We start from the raw sequence: 13,096 nt of genomic DNA on the forward strand, positions 1-13,096 counted from the left end.
CAGCCAAGGAAAAAGGGGACTTGGTGGAAAACACCCCAGCTGCTCACACCCCAAGTGGGATGCCCCTGAGACTTGCCCCTCTGTGTCCCCCAGAGGTCCCCGGGGAGACTGGCCTCGGTGCCCCCAGCGGTGACCTGCTCACTTAGGGCAATCTGCGTTGACTTCCTTCCCTTACCTGTTCCCACTCGCCCGTCCGAGCTTTCTTGAAATCACTCCCCCAAGTGAACCACTTGCCTCGAATCCTTATCCGGGCCATGCTCCACAGGGAGAGGCATGCCCGACCTCCCAGCTTTCCCATCCCATTTTCAGAGCACCCAGGGGCTTCTCTGGGTCTTTCTGGCCTATAACCCTTTTTGTAGTGGTTCTTGGCAGCATCCAAAAGTCTCAATGTGGGGGCACCTGGGTGGCGCAGTCGGTTAAGCGTCCGACTTCAGTCAGGTCACGATCTCGCGGTCCGTGAGTTCGAGCCCCGCGTCAGGCTCTGGGCTGATGGCTCGGAGCCTGGAGCCTGTTTCCGATTCTGTGTCTCCCTCTCTCTCTGCCCCTCCCCCGTTCATGCTCTGTCTCTCTCTGTCCCAAAAATAAATAAACGTTGAAAAAAAAAATTAAAAAAAAAAAAACAACAAAAGTCTCAATGTGTTAAGTAAGGCATCATCATCTTGAAAAGTGAAAATTCTTAACTTTTTTTTTTTTGTTGGGAAGGTGATGAGTATAATTGATTTCTCCCAGTTCTTCTCTTAATTATTACTACTCCTTTCAAGGGAGACAAGATGATTTAATCCAGGTCATATTTAAAATGCCCATAACCAAGGGGTGTGTGGATGGCTCAGTCAGTTAAACGTCTGGTTTCGGCTCAGGTCATGATCTCACGGCTTGTGAGTTCCAGCCCCGCATCAGGCCCTGTGCTGACAGTTCAGAGCCTGGAGCCTGCTTTGGATTCTGTGTCTCTTTCTCTCTCTGTTCCCCTCCTGCTCTCTCTCCCTCTCTCAAAAATAAATAAACATTGAAATAAATAAATAATAAAATGCCCATAATCGGGGTTCTCCTTCTGAACACGTATATATGTCTCTTAGATAATCTATGTGTAATTGTCATAGATTAATTGTCATAGATTTGTTGTCAGTAGCCCTTCCCCATCAAAACAGGCTGCTTGCAGACAGATCACTTAATTTGCTCCTCGATGTTATTTTTCATACACGGTTGCTGCACGGCCGACAGATAGCAGATGATCCTACTACAAATGCATTTGACATGGCATGTGCTGTGGGGATGAGCAAACTCAAGGTCTCCTGCTGTGGCAAGTGACACGTATCTTCCTGTTACGCAGAAGAGCGGGGTCCCAGAGACCAAGACGCCCGAACGGGTGCTGTGGCTGCAGTCCCTGCCAGTATTCAGGTGCAAAAGAGAGCCCTCCCTTAACCTGCAGTAACAGAGGCTGTCAGTGTCCTGCCCCATCCCTGGGGCCCACCTGCTGACAGTTTCCATCTCCTGCCTCTCTCTTTGTGAGGGCAGGCTGGAGGTGTGGGGGGGAATCGATATCCACAAAGCACCCGCCAACCAGTGAGAGGTGGGACGTGATGAAAAGATACCCTGGCTTCGCTCCTTACATCTTGGTGAGACGTCTCTAAGATACGTACTACACGCTCACTAAAATGGTCCCGGCGGGATTAAGCCCCAGTTGCCTACACCAGTATCTCACTCACTAACGTATCCTTGGTTGGCTTTTCTTCTGTTCTGCCTGACATCCCTGCTCCCTCGTCCTTGGATCAACACTCCCCCGCCCACCCGCCCCGAAGACAATTGTATCCAAATCTGTGTTGTAGGATCCGCTTTGGAAGGGAAACCACACCAGATGCCCGCTTTTCTGCCCCTGCAGGTTCTCTCATCTTCCCGAACCTTAGAGTAAGCCCTGGCAGGGAGCTTTCCTGCAGCTGGGAGCCCTCCCTCCTCTGACCACCTTCAGTCCTAGGAGGCTGGTTAGCTTAGCCCGTAGCATCCACAGCCTTGTGACATCCTGTATGCCTGCACGGGGGTGTGTGACAGGGTAGGTGGCAGCTCTAGCCAGCTTCTAGCTGACCTGGATGTCTGTCTGGGAGGTGATGGTGCTCCAGCCACATCCTGGCTTTGGAGTGAGGATCAGCAGGGTGGAGGATGGGGTGGCCAGATGGAGCCAAGAGTGCACACTCTGGGGAGGGGGGGGGGGTGGGGGGAGAACAGTATAGAAACCCTCCCAGTGACTAAATGAGTGCTGATGGGTTATTTGTGCCATTTTCGTCTGCTGGGGCACCGGCAAGGCGAACGCATTGTGTTCCAAAGGAGGAATGTTCTCTAGACGCAGTAATCGTTGCCATGCCAGCTTGTGACAGAGCGAACCACATCAACTTCTAAATTTTCTCAATGGAGTGTGATGTGTGTAATGTGTAATAAAATATAAATAAGCCTTTAAGAAGCATCTATGTGTTTCTTTTTATCAACCTTTAGATGCGTTCAAGCCAACTACAATTTTATATGAATTCTAGATGATATGTAGTATTTTTATTTGCTACTTCATTGCTAAATGTTTCATATAAAACTGAAGAGGGAAAAAAATACACAGTCCCACATATAAAAGAAGAAGCAGATGGCTCAATGTGACCGTGGGGGAGAAGCAGTGAATGGAGTGCTCAGAACGGAGGCTCCCCGGCTCCCGGGCGCAGCCCGAGATAGAGTGGAGGGAAGTTCGCATGTGTGGTTACCTGTGTTCCTCAGCCATTTGCTCCCACTGTGTTTTAAGTAGGCCATTAGTATTCAGAAGAATCTACAGGTATCTTTGTTATGGCTTTTTTTTTTTAAATCTTTTAAATGTACATATAAATGAGTATGTATTATTTATAGATGTCTTTGGATTTAGAAACATCGAGCTTGAAAAGTAATGCAGCAAGGAATATCTGATTTACTGCTTGCTGGAGAGGAGAGAGGAAGACAGGGGAGCTTTCTTCAGGAAGGAAGACAGGGTTTGATAAGTTGTTTAACCTTTCTAGGGGACTTTCCTGGAAACTTCAGGTCCGGTGAAGCCGCAGAGAGACGATGGGGAGAAGGAGATCAGCGGGTGAACCTTGCCGCCCAGCTTCTCCTGCTCCTCAGCTGTGTGACCTTGAGCTAGTCACTCACCCGCTCTGGCCTTTGCTTTCTTGCCTCTATCTGGACATCGAGCCGTGCCAGGCCGCAGCTCGGGGATTCGTGCATTTGTATTGACTGCTCTGGCCTGGCTCCTGGGTTGCTGGTTTAGATTGCAGAAGTGCCGTGAGCTCGGTGAGCAATGGTTCCATGTTTTATTTTTTTATTTTTTCAGATGGAACGTGAAGCCATGGTGCGATCAAGCCACTTGCCTGCACACGTTGGTAGAGATCAGGAAAACAGAATTAGCTCCTAATTCTATTTTCAGTTCCTAGGCTGTTTCTATATTGGCCAAGAAAAGCAGAGAACTTAGAGAAATTCCTGGTAATGACTGCTTTCTGCCTGGGTACGGAGAAACATGCCTGTCTGTGGTTTATTTTTAAATGGATAACTCATCATATCTGGGTAAAAAGTACTGTAATCTCCAAAGGCTTTTCTTTCACAATTTTTTTTTTCTCTGAGAGTATAGAAACAGCCTCAGATTTACTCAAATAAAACAGCTTTTTACTGGGTGAGGAAACAGTGGTTTCCAGACGCTGGCCCTATAGGCTGGGGTTCAGAAGAGGTGGAATGAGAGAATCGGAGCGGTAGCAGCAGCTTCCCACAGGCCTGCCGTTTGGTTTACCAATTGCGGGGGGGGGGGGGGGGGGCAGGGGGCGCTGCTGTGTGGGTAGGGGACAGTAAAGGCTGAAGCTGCCCTCTCAGGAAATTCAGGGACATAGCTGGAGGGGGCAGGGAGTGACAGCTGAGCAGTGTCAGATCGACCCAGGGCTCCTGTATGCATGGTGAGCCCACTGCTTCGACTGCCTTCCAGGAAGATCCCTGCCCATGTGTCTGCCCCTGTGTGCTCACTTCTGTGGAGCGGTGCCAGGAGAGAAAGCACCACCTCGTGTGGTTCCCAGCCCTCCCCCACCATGGCACCGTAGGTATTTTAGGGACACCTCTTCTGTGCTTCAGTTAGCAGACATGGTGATAATAATGGTCACAGCCACCCGTTATATGTACCATGGGCTATGCTGAGTGCCTTTGACCTCTACACAGGCTGAGCCAGACCCTGAACCGGTCCAGCAGGGACTAGGATGGAAATCCAGAAAGGAAGCTCTGCCCATGCCACACAGGCCGTAGGGATCCAGACTCGGGAGAAGGGGTTATCAGATCTCTCTGCATCTCCCTGAGCAGACCAGAAACCCACCGAGCCTAAGAACCCAGCCTGTTACTGTGTGAAGTCACTTTTCCCCAATCACTTCTCTCTAAAACTGTGGGCAGGGGTGTCAGGGGGGCAGGGGATGCTGTGGGACCCTGTGCACTAGCGGGTGTCGACCAGACTATCATTCCCGACCCTGGCAGTAAGCAGACGCCAGAACCAGTGATAATGGTGTTTGGTGACTCCTGCCCCCCAACATGGACGCGGTGGCCCACATAGAGGAGGGTTCAGGTGTCTTCTGGTGCGGTTGGCTACTTGAGGGCCAAGGGTGCAGGTCAAAGGCCACCCTGAAGAACTAAAACAGCCTCCCTGTCACTAGGAAGGAGACAGGCCTCAGACAAGAAACTGGAACAGGGGAGGTGGAAAGAAAGAGAGAAGCCCTACTTTCTCGGGCTCTGCCTGGAGGTGCAGCCTGGAGGTAGGCTCGTGCCTGAGAGTGAGTTCCTCTGTGGATGATGCCAAGATGGGGGCCACCTCATGGAGCAGGGACCACCTGACCAGGGCCTGCAGAGCCTCATGGGGACAGCTGGGGAACCAACTTGTCTGGGCACATAGTGCTTCTCTGACGACTGCCGTCACCCACCAACTGGCCTACTGTTGTGTTTTACTCCAAGACTCTAGACAGGCCTTATTGCAATGTGATAGCCTCGCAGGAATGTCAGAACCAACGGGAGAGACCTGTTCACATTTGAGTCAGAGTTTGAGGTGGGTGGCAATGCTGAGGCCAACGTGGTGGAGGTGAGCCTCCATAGATGGCCCAACCCACAGAGAGACCTGGAAGGTGCTGGGAGAGTGTACTGCCTATCTCTCAGCACCAGGAAGGTGAGGGAAGCCCATTCGCTCTGCAGTCCAGCTTGGCATTCTCGGCAGCTGGACTCCCTGTCCGTGAATTAGCGACGCCAGTGGCTGTCCTGCTCTCCCGGGGTCCATGTGGCCATCTAATGAAGGAGAGAAGATGCGGAAGCACTCCACAGAGCCAGCAGCACAGGCGAATGTGAAGCGTCATCATGAAAAGCTTAAACTTATGGGTCTGAAGGACAAGCAACATCTGGGAAGGAATTATTGCAATTTAAAGGGAGGATGCAGGCCTGTTTATAAGAGCGAAATCTGGAAGCCGTGTCTGAATTTTTTTTTTAAGCTGGTTTGTATTCCAGTCATGAAACTGTGGTGTGAACTTCCAGATGTGTGAAGCAAAATTGTAGAAAATGAGTGGAGTCTGGTAGGCATTTTGCTTCCTTTGACAGAGCCTTACTGAGCATGTACTACGTGCCAGGTGCTACACACTGTGCCGACACCTTAAACGGCACCGCAGGCGAGTCAGGCTGTTGGGTCCACTGGCATAAGCCACTTCTCTCCTCATCTTGTGGTCTTCAGAAAACGCAAAGGCCTGGGTGGCTCAGTCGATTAAGCACCCAACTTCGGCTCAGGTCATGATCTCGTGGCTCATGAGCTCGAACCTCACATCGGGCTCTGTGCTGACAGCTCAGAGCCTGGAGCCTGCTGCGGATTCTGTGTCTCCCTCTCTCTCTGCCCTTCTGCCGCTCACACGTGCTCTGTCTCTCTCTCTCTCTCTCTCTCTCTCTCTCTCTCTCTCTCTCAAAAAATAAATAAAAACATTTAAAAAAAAAAATGCAAAGGCCATGCCAGTCCCAGTTCCGGTGATGAGCCAATCTGTGGTAACTGGGGGTTGAGGAGGCTACATGTGCTGGCCCCAAGTGTTGGGCCGAGTTAGGGGAGTCCTAGTTAATATCGTTGCTGAGGGGTGTGCTGTGCCATGAGAAAATGGGGGGCAGGTTTGCAGGGGACGGGGTTGATTTGGACTTTTTTTCTGTACTGTTTCAGTCCTGGTGTCTGGCAGAGCACTGTCGTGGCATAATTCAGGATCTGATCATGTGGGCACCCCGTTTTCCTTCTCTGCCCATTCTCCTTGCCCAAACCAGCCAAAAGGGACCTGGAGATGGGCCATCAGGAAGCCTGTTTGGGTAACACACGTGCACTTATCTTGATATTCTGCAGCAGTTTTCCTTAAGAGTGTCTATACTTCCAAGACAAGTTTTCAGTAGGAGAAGGGGTGAAGGCAGGTGGAAGGAGGTCCGGGCAGGGGAGCAGGTGTGTGTCTGGTCACAGAAGGAGAGCTGGGGGTGTCTGGGGGGCAGGTGGCCCAGGCAGTGGAGGCTGGACAACACAGGGCGTGGAAAGAGTCTGGACTTGCCTGGGCTCCCCGGGGCCCCTGCCATGGAGGGATTTGGGGCAGGAATGCCGTGACTATTCTGGGGTTGAGCACAATCCCTGTGGCGGCGGCCGGGCTACTCGGGGGCCTGGTGAGAGCTGGGGAGGCCTGGCCCCGGCAGCGGTAGTGGAGATTATAGAGGACAGGTGACTGTGCACGATTAACCACAATGCTGGGGGCGGGGGGCAAGAGAGAGAGGGACGACGTGGGGTTTTAAGGCAGAGGAGGTGGCTGTGCTGGGTCCTGAGATAAGGGTCCAGAAGGAGCGGGTTTGGAGAAAGTCAGTGAATGCATTCAAGGGGGGAGGGGGTGTTAGTCGATTCCCGAAGTGAAGGAGGCACAAAGACCCTGAGAGGCTGTAATGGCTTCTCCTCTGAAGCTCCACCCTACCTGTCAAAATCTTACCCTTAGAATTGAATGTCACTTGTTAGAAAGCATTAAAATGGAATTGAATTGAATTTTTCTCTTGGTGGGGGCAGTGATGATAAAAAAAAAAGTTGAGAAACACTGAGTTAATAGTAATGGAGAATGAGCTGCTTCAGTGCTGACAGAGGTTTTGTGGTAGACGTGGAGCACAATCTGTGGCTTCTCTATCGTGGGAGGGGGTCACTCAGGAGCCGGACCGCCACCAGGGCATCTGGGGGCTGCCGAGAAGTGGGCGGGTGGTGGGGGGCAGCAGCCAGTTGGGTCCTAGGGTTGTTCTGGGCTCACCAGGACCAAGAGTGGAATGAGGCCATCTGCTGACACCTGTACTTTTATTCAGCCCAGGGGTGGTGACTGCAGAATGAGCACAAGACAGCTCTAATCTCATCATCGATCGGGGCCCCAGGGACAAGGCAGCTGAAGCATGTAGAGTTCCAATTCTGTCCCCCCCACCTTATGTATTTGCTGTGTAACTTTGGATAGTTCTTCTTTTCCACGAGCCTCAGTTTCCCCATCTCTAAAGTAGGAATAAAAATAGTATCCAACTCATAAGCTTTCGAGGAAGGGTGAATCAGAAAATGTGAATGAGCGAGGCTTTGTCAATGCCAAGCATTGTGAAAATTTCATTATCACGTCTCAGGCAGGAGTCATGGCCTCTGAAGATCCTACCTTTCTTTGAAGAACTCACGTCCACACGAAAGCTGGCCAGGCGGCACATCCCTAGCATTGAGAATAAGTAATGGATCTCATCAGTGGCCAATTCTGGCTCCTTAATGGAAAGAGGAAACCTCTGCATTGTGTTGGGTGGGTTCTCGAAAGGCACTCCATCTTTGTGTTTCCGTTCTCTCCTTTAAAAGCAGTGCCTTCCGGACCCCTCAGCCCATGAACTGTCACCAACCTGATGGATAAACCTTTTGCGAGTGTTTATTTTGGGGTTGGCGAGATGCCTGCAGGCTTTGGTGAACCCATGGTTGATATTATTAATGGATGGGTGGTTTTTTCTTTCTTCTTAAAAGAAGGAGAATGTGAATGAGTGTTCCCCTTGCAGGATGCATTCAGAGCAGGCATGTGGCGTGGTACTGGGGGCGCCATCGGGTCCTGAGCCTGGTCCGGCAGGAAGGTGGATGTGGGCGCTGGTTTTCTTCTACAGTTTGCAGCCTCTGGTTCCTTTGCTTTTTCCTTCCAAGGAAGAAAAAATCCTTGCTTCCCGGTTGGCTGAGGGGTGGTGAGCTGCCCAGACGCCCGAGTAATAATTGGGTAGCCTGGTCAAGACCCAGGCAGGGCTAGTCTATGATCCTGCATCAAATAGGAGACTTCCTAATTGGTTTCTCCTCTCTTAAGGGCAGTTTCTCGCCAAAAAATTGGTACGTTTTATAGGGAAATAAAAAATCCTGGGGCCCTTGTTTGTAATTCTCTTGGCTATCAATTTGGTTCATGTCAGGAACCATCTTTGGTTATAGACTTAGAATGGTCTCAGAATTTTCTTTGGGTTGAAATTTGGAGATCTCGCATCACATAGGCAGTTATTCAAACCAAAGACCCCATCGGAGGGTCCAGCTTTCATATTGGCCCTTAGGCCCCATCAAACTCAATTAGCATCTATTAAGTGCCTTGACGAGGTGGGGAAATTCGGACCCCTTTCACAGGCATTGACTTACCACCCACTGTATTTTTATTTTTATTATTTTTTTTTTCCAACGTTTTTTTTTTTTTAACTTTTTTTTTTTTTTTTGGGACAGAGAGACAGAGCATGAACGGGGGAGGGGCAGAGAGAGAGGGAGACACAGAATCAGAAACAGGCTCCAAGCTCTGAGCCATCAGCCCAGAGCCCGACACGGGGCTCGAACTCACGGACCGCGAGATCGTGACCTGGCTGAAGTCGGACGCTTAACCGACTGCGCCACCCAGGCGCCCCTGTATTTTTAAAACCAAAGTAAAACATCCCTGTCCCATGGCTTTTTAATTTTTTTTTCCTAAAGCCTGGAAGCTGCCCTTTGATGATGAAATTAGTGAAAGAGAAAGGGTCAGTTTACCCACAGGTGCCAAGGTCAAGCCCCGAGATACTGCCTTGAGCCCCCCTGGCGATGGAAAACCTTACCTGTCTCCCCGATGCTTCCTGGGTTCATTCTTGAAATTCATTTCCCCAGGCCACTTTCTTCGGAAATTTAACGTTTCCCAATGTTAACATGGGAACAAAATGATTACTAGAAATCAGTTTCTAGTAATTCATTTTAAAAGCACTTGGGACTGTCATGCATCTCATTAGAGTAGGATGTGCTTAGGTGCATGGCTATAGCTTGTAGGCCTCCTAGAAAGAAAAGATGATAAATGGAGGGTCGCTGTGGGTCAGAGATTCAAATATTAAGATAATGTCTGTTCTCTGGATACCTGGGATTTGACTGCAAGGAATAGAGGTTGGGTGAAGGTAGAGCAAGAAGAAGAAATCAGTGAAATCACTGAGACATCAACTAGTGCCAAATATGAGCAGAGAACAGCTAGAAACCCCTCGAGGGAGGAGTTTCTGGGTTGGGGCAGGCAAAGATGGCAGCCAGGAGCAGCTGCTTGCCCTGGGGGGTGGGGCAGGCGGGGAAAGCACTGGGACAGTGATCCTGCGGCTGCCACTGCTAATTACGCATCAGTTTCTCTAGTTCTAAGAGTGAGAAAGGAAGGTTCATAGAAATTACCTTAGCCAGTGTCACAAAACTAAGGGGGCAGCATTAGGATTTCACTTCGGATGCCTGATTCCAAAGTCCTGCTTTCTACTGCCTCTGAGAGCGGATCCTTATAAGGGTCTTAACAGGAAACGGGCATGTTGAAAAGAGTGGCTTAAAGAGAGTTGAATGACAGGGCTGTTCATAAGGATGTAGACGCCACTGTGACTGGAGCACAAAGAGAATGCTCTGTGGGGCCCGCAGCATGCCATCCAGACCCACTACCCGCACTGAAGGGTCACAGCCAGCCCGTCAAGCCACTGCAAGGAGGAAGGCAAGTAAGGGAATGAACACCCAACCCCCCACGGGTCCCTAGTCTCCTGCTGGCATCTGCATTAGCTGTACCCAACAGGGAGTCATGGGGTCTCAGAGCTCCAGTGATGCCCTCCGTGCAGATCAGGTGAGCCCCATGGGGACAGACAGGATGGAAAGCAGACCTGGGCAAGATGGCCAGCACAGCCTGTAACAATCTACCACAGCAGCTCATGTTAGGATCTCTCCATGAGCATGTTAGGGAAAAGTCCCAAAGAACTCAGCCTCACGCACAGTTTATTTTTTTTGGTGGGGGGGGGGGGGGGGGAGCTTCGCTTCAATCATCTCCTCCAGAAGTGGCCTCTGGGGGCCACAGAGGAGGGAAGACCAGGCCATTGTCATCAGAACAAGCTAGGCAGCCCTAGTGGCTCACCTCCCTCCACTGCCCCTCTGAACCCCTGCCTGGCCTGTGCCCTGTTCATCTGGCACACCCTGGAGAGCTGAGCCATCTGGTTTGGAAGGAAGGGAAGCAGATTAAGCTGACAGTCCTGGGAGGTCTGTCTCAAGAGAATGAGAGCTCCTTCCGCAGCTGGGTGGCCAGGACTTTGGGCTCTCAGTTAGTTAGTAGCCTTTACAGTGGTCTACAAGGCCCTGCATGATCTAGATACTCACTTCTCTAGCTGAATGTCCTACTAGACTCTCCCTGCCCACCCACAGTGGGTTCCTTGCTGGCCCAGGAACACAACAGGCATGCCCCCCCTGCTCCCGCCCCGGGACATTTGCACTGGCTCTTCTCTCTGCAGGAACACACAACTCCAGATTCCTGCATGGCCCACTCCCTTATCCCTTTCATGTGAGCTCAAATGCCCTATCTCATAAGTCTTACCCTGACCACCCTCTTTAAACTGCACCCCAGCCCCCCAACACTCATGTTCTGCTCTGCTTCTCTAATATATAGCACTGCCTACCTTTTAATGCACTATGCAATTTCTTAAGCTTAATGTTTATTCTGTGTTTCCACCTACTAGAAGATGAACTCCATGAGGTCAGGAATTTTTTTTTCTTTCTGTTTTTGTTCACTTATGTATCCCCGGTGCCTAGAACATTGCCAGACACACAGCAGGCCCTCAATAAATATTTATGGAATGAAGGAATGAAGCGATGAGTGAATGAGTAAGATTCTCATGGATCTAAAACGATCTGACCACTGTCTCCCAGACCTCTCTCTTCACCAGCACGTACCTCCAGGGATCTTTCCCAGAAATACATCAATCGTTTATTATCACCAGTACTGTCAATATTTTGTGGCCAAAGCGATCGATTTATCTGCGCACTTCACGTAGGCTTGGTAGGGGAAATGTACTTACGACTTTGGCTCTGTGTCAAAATTAAATGGTGACCTTGGCTTACTTTGCTTCCCCACAGAGGTTATTTCTTAATCGTAGAGAGAACACTCTCTCCTTGGGAAAAATAATATTTTTGCCACCTTCGGCTTGAAAATGGCTATTTGATATGGCTCGCGTGTGTCTCTGTCAGTGGCAGCTGGAAGAGTGCAGGTTGACAGAGGCTCTGAGAAAGACCCGTCGCGTTGTCGGGGAGAAGCTCGTCGCAAGGTGGAATTAGTTTACAATAACTTATTTACCTGTCCAAATCCCTCATATCACATTAAAGCTTTCCCCTGCTATCCGGGACTCTGGAGTGCTAAGAGGAAACAGGAAAATCAATTGATAATGATATATTCAGTTTAGAAAAATATATCGATTCCCAGGTAATGACAGTTGTGCATTTTTGCAGTGGAGGATGCCATTTCTTGTCGTGAAGATGGCTTTCACATATATTACATTTGAAAGAGGGAACTGGGAATAGTCCTGCCTCGCCATAATAGATAGGCTCTTTCTACCAGGTATTAAATCTATATTAAAAAAAAAAAAAAATTCTCTCCAGGGAACCCATCCTTTGCCTCCTCAAGGTCTTCTTGCCCATTATCTAAAGAAGTAATGATTTGTTTTTGTAATTCTAGAGTTTGTGTCCTATTCTCTTTCCAGCATTAGATTAAAGACCTGAATTTCTTATCTTTCCCCATCTCTGGAGTTGCTTGGTTTGAATCAGATGGAAGGCGATGTCCTTATTCTCCCTCTTATCCACTGTTAATGGTTCCCCTGTGGGGATTAGGGTTTTGTGTGCTTGGGGGATGGGGGAGGGACATCTAGGTTCTGCCCCTTGGGGGTCTCCACTGCCTGCTTGGCCCCCCCTTATCTGGGAGTGCCCACGGCCGCCTTTGGGTACAGCCTGTGTGAGATGGTCCACACTTAGAAATTCCACACAGAGACAAGCTTCCACTTAGGGTGGGGACTCTCTAAGATACTGAAATTCCAAAGATCTTTTTGCAGAAGATGATATCTTTTCCCACCCCACCCCCACCCTTTTTCTTCTCTTTCTAGACTGTCTGGCCTCCGGGTGATGCTCACGCTGTGCTAAGTGTCGGTGGCCATCAAGGTTTTTGCATCCTGGGGACGAATCCTGACCTTGCCAGAGACGGACATCGAAAGGTAGGTCTCTGCTCAGCTCGCCTGCAGATAGGAAAGGCATCAGACCTGGGCACTCCCGGCTATGTTCTCGAACACTGATGTTCTAGGGGAAGTGAGGAAATGTAGCTGGCCCTCTCAGCCTTTTGGTCAGGGAGATTTTTACATAGATGCAGGATTAGAACCTAGCAAAGCCCCCGGGTCTCAGTCCTCCTGGGATCAACCTAAGAGCATTGCTATAGCTCTTATGGCTCCCCAGGACGTGGGATCCGGGGGCAGCCAGCGGCCGGGTCATCTTTAAGCTCCTCAACTGTAATGCTTCTTTGACAGTTTACCTTTTCTTGTTATTAAAGTAGTTGTATTCAATATCATTAAAAGACTGCTCATTGTAAAAATACTTTAAAAGATAGCACCTAAAATTATATAAATTACTTAACACTCATAATGCCGAGAAATCACCACTTTAGTGTCTCTTTCTGGGCTTTCCTTCTCTGCACAACTGTAAAGTGTGCACGCACACATGCACCCACACATGCACACGTAAACGGGATCACACTGTATGTACCGCTTTTGACTTCACAGTAGGGAGGGTACA

The 13,096-nt window shown here is 49.8% G+C and overlaps 1 protein-coding gene across 3 annotated transcripts in view; it reads left to right on the forward strand.

Annotated features, from left to right (window-relative positions):
- The window catches only part of KLHL29 (kelch like family member 29), a 312,994-nt gene that overhangs the window by 72,234 nt on the left and 227,664 nt on the right, over positions 1 to 13,096 (forward strand). For all 3 annotated transcript variants that reach the window (XM_086700103.1, XM_086700101.1, XM_086700102.1), the window contains one exon: positions 12,418 to 12,525. In XM_086700103.1, coding sequence (XP_086556229.1) covers positions 12,418 to 12,525 — 108 coding nt within the window. The remainder of the gene's footprint in view (positions 1 to 12,417; positions 12,526 to 13,096) is intronic.

This window comes from Puma concolor, chromosome A3 (genome assembly GCF_028749965.1).
Source record: "Puma concolor isolate L17-30 chromosome A3, mPumCon1.1.hap2, whole genome shotgun sequence".
Classification (NCBI taxonomy): domain Eukaryota; kingdom Metazoa; phylum Chordata; class Mammalia; order Carnivora; family Felidae; genus Puma; species Puma concolor.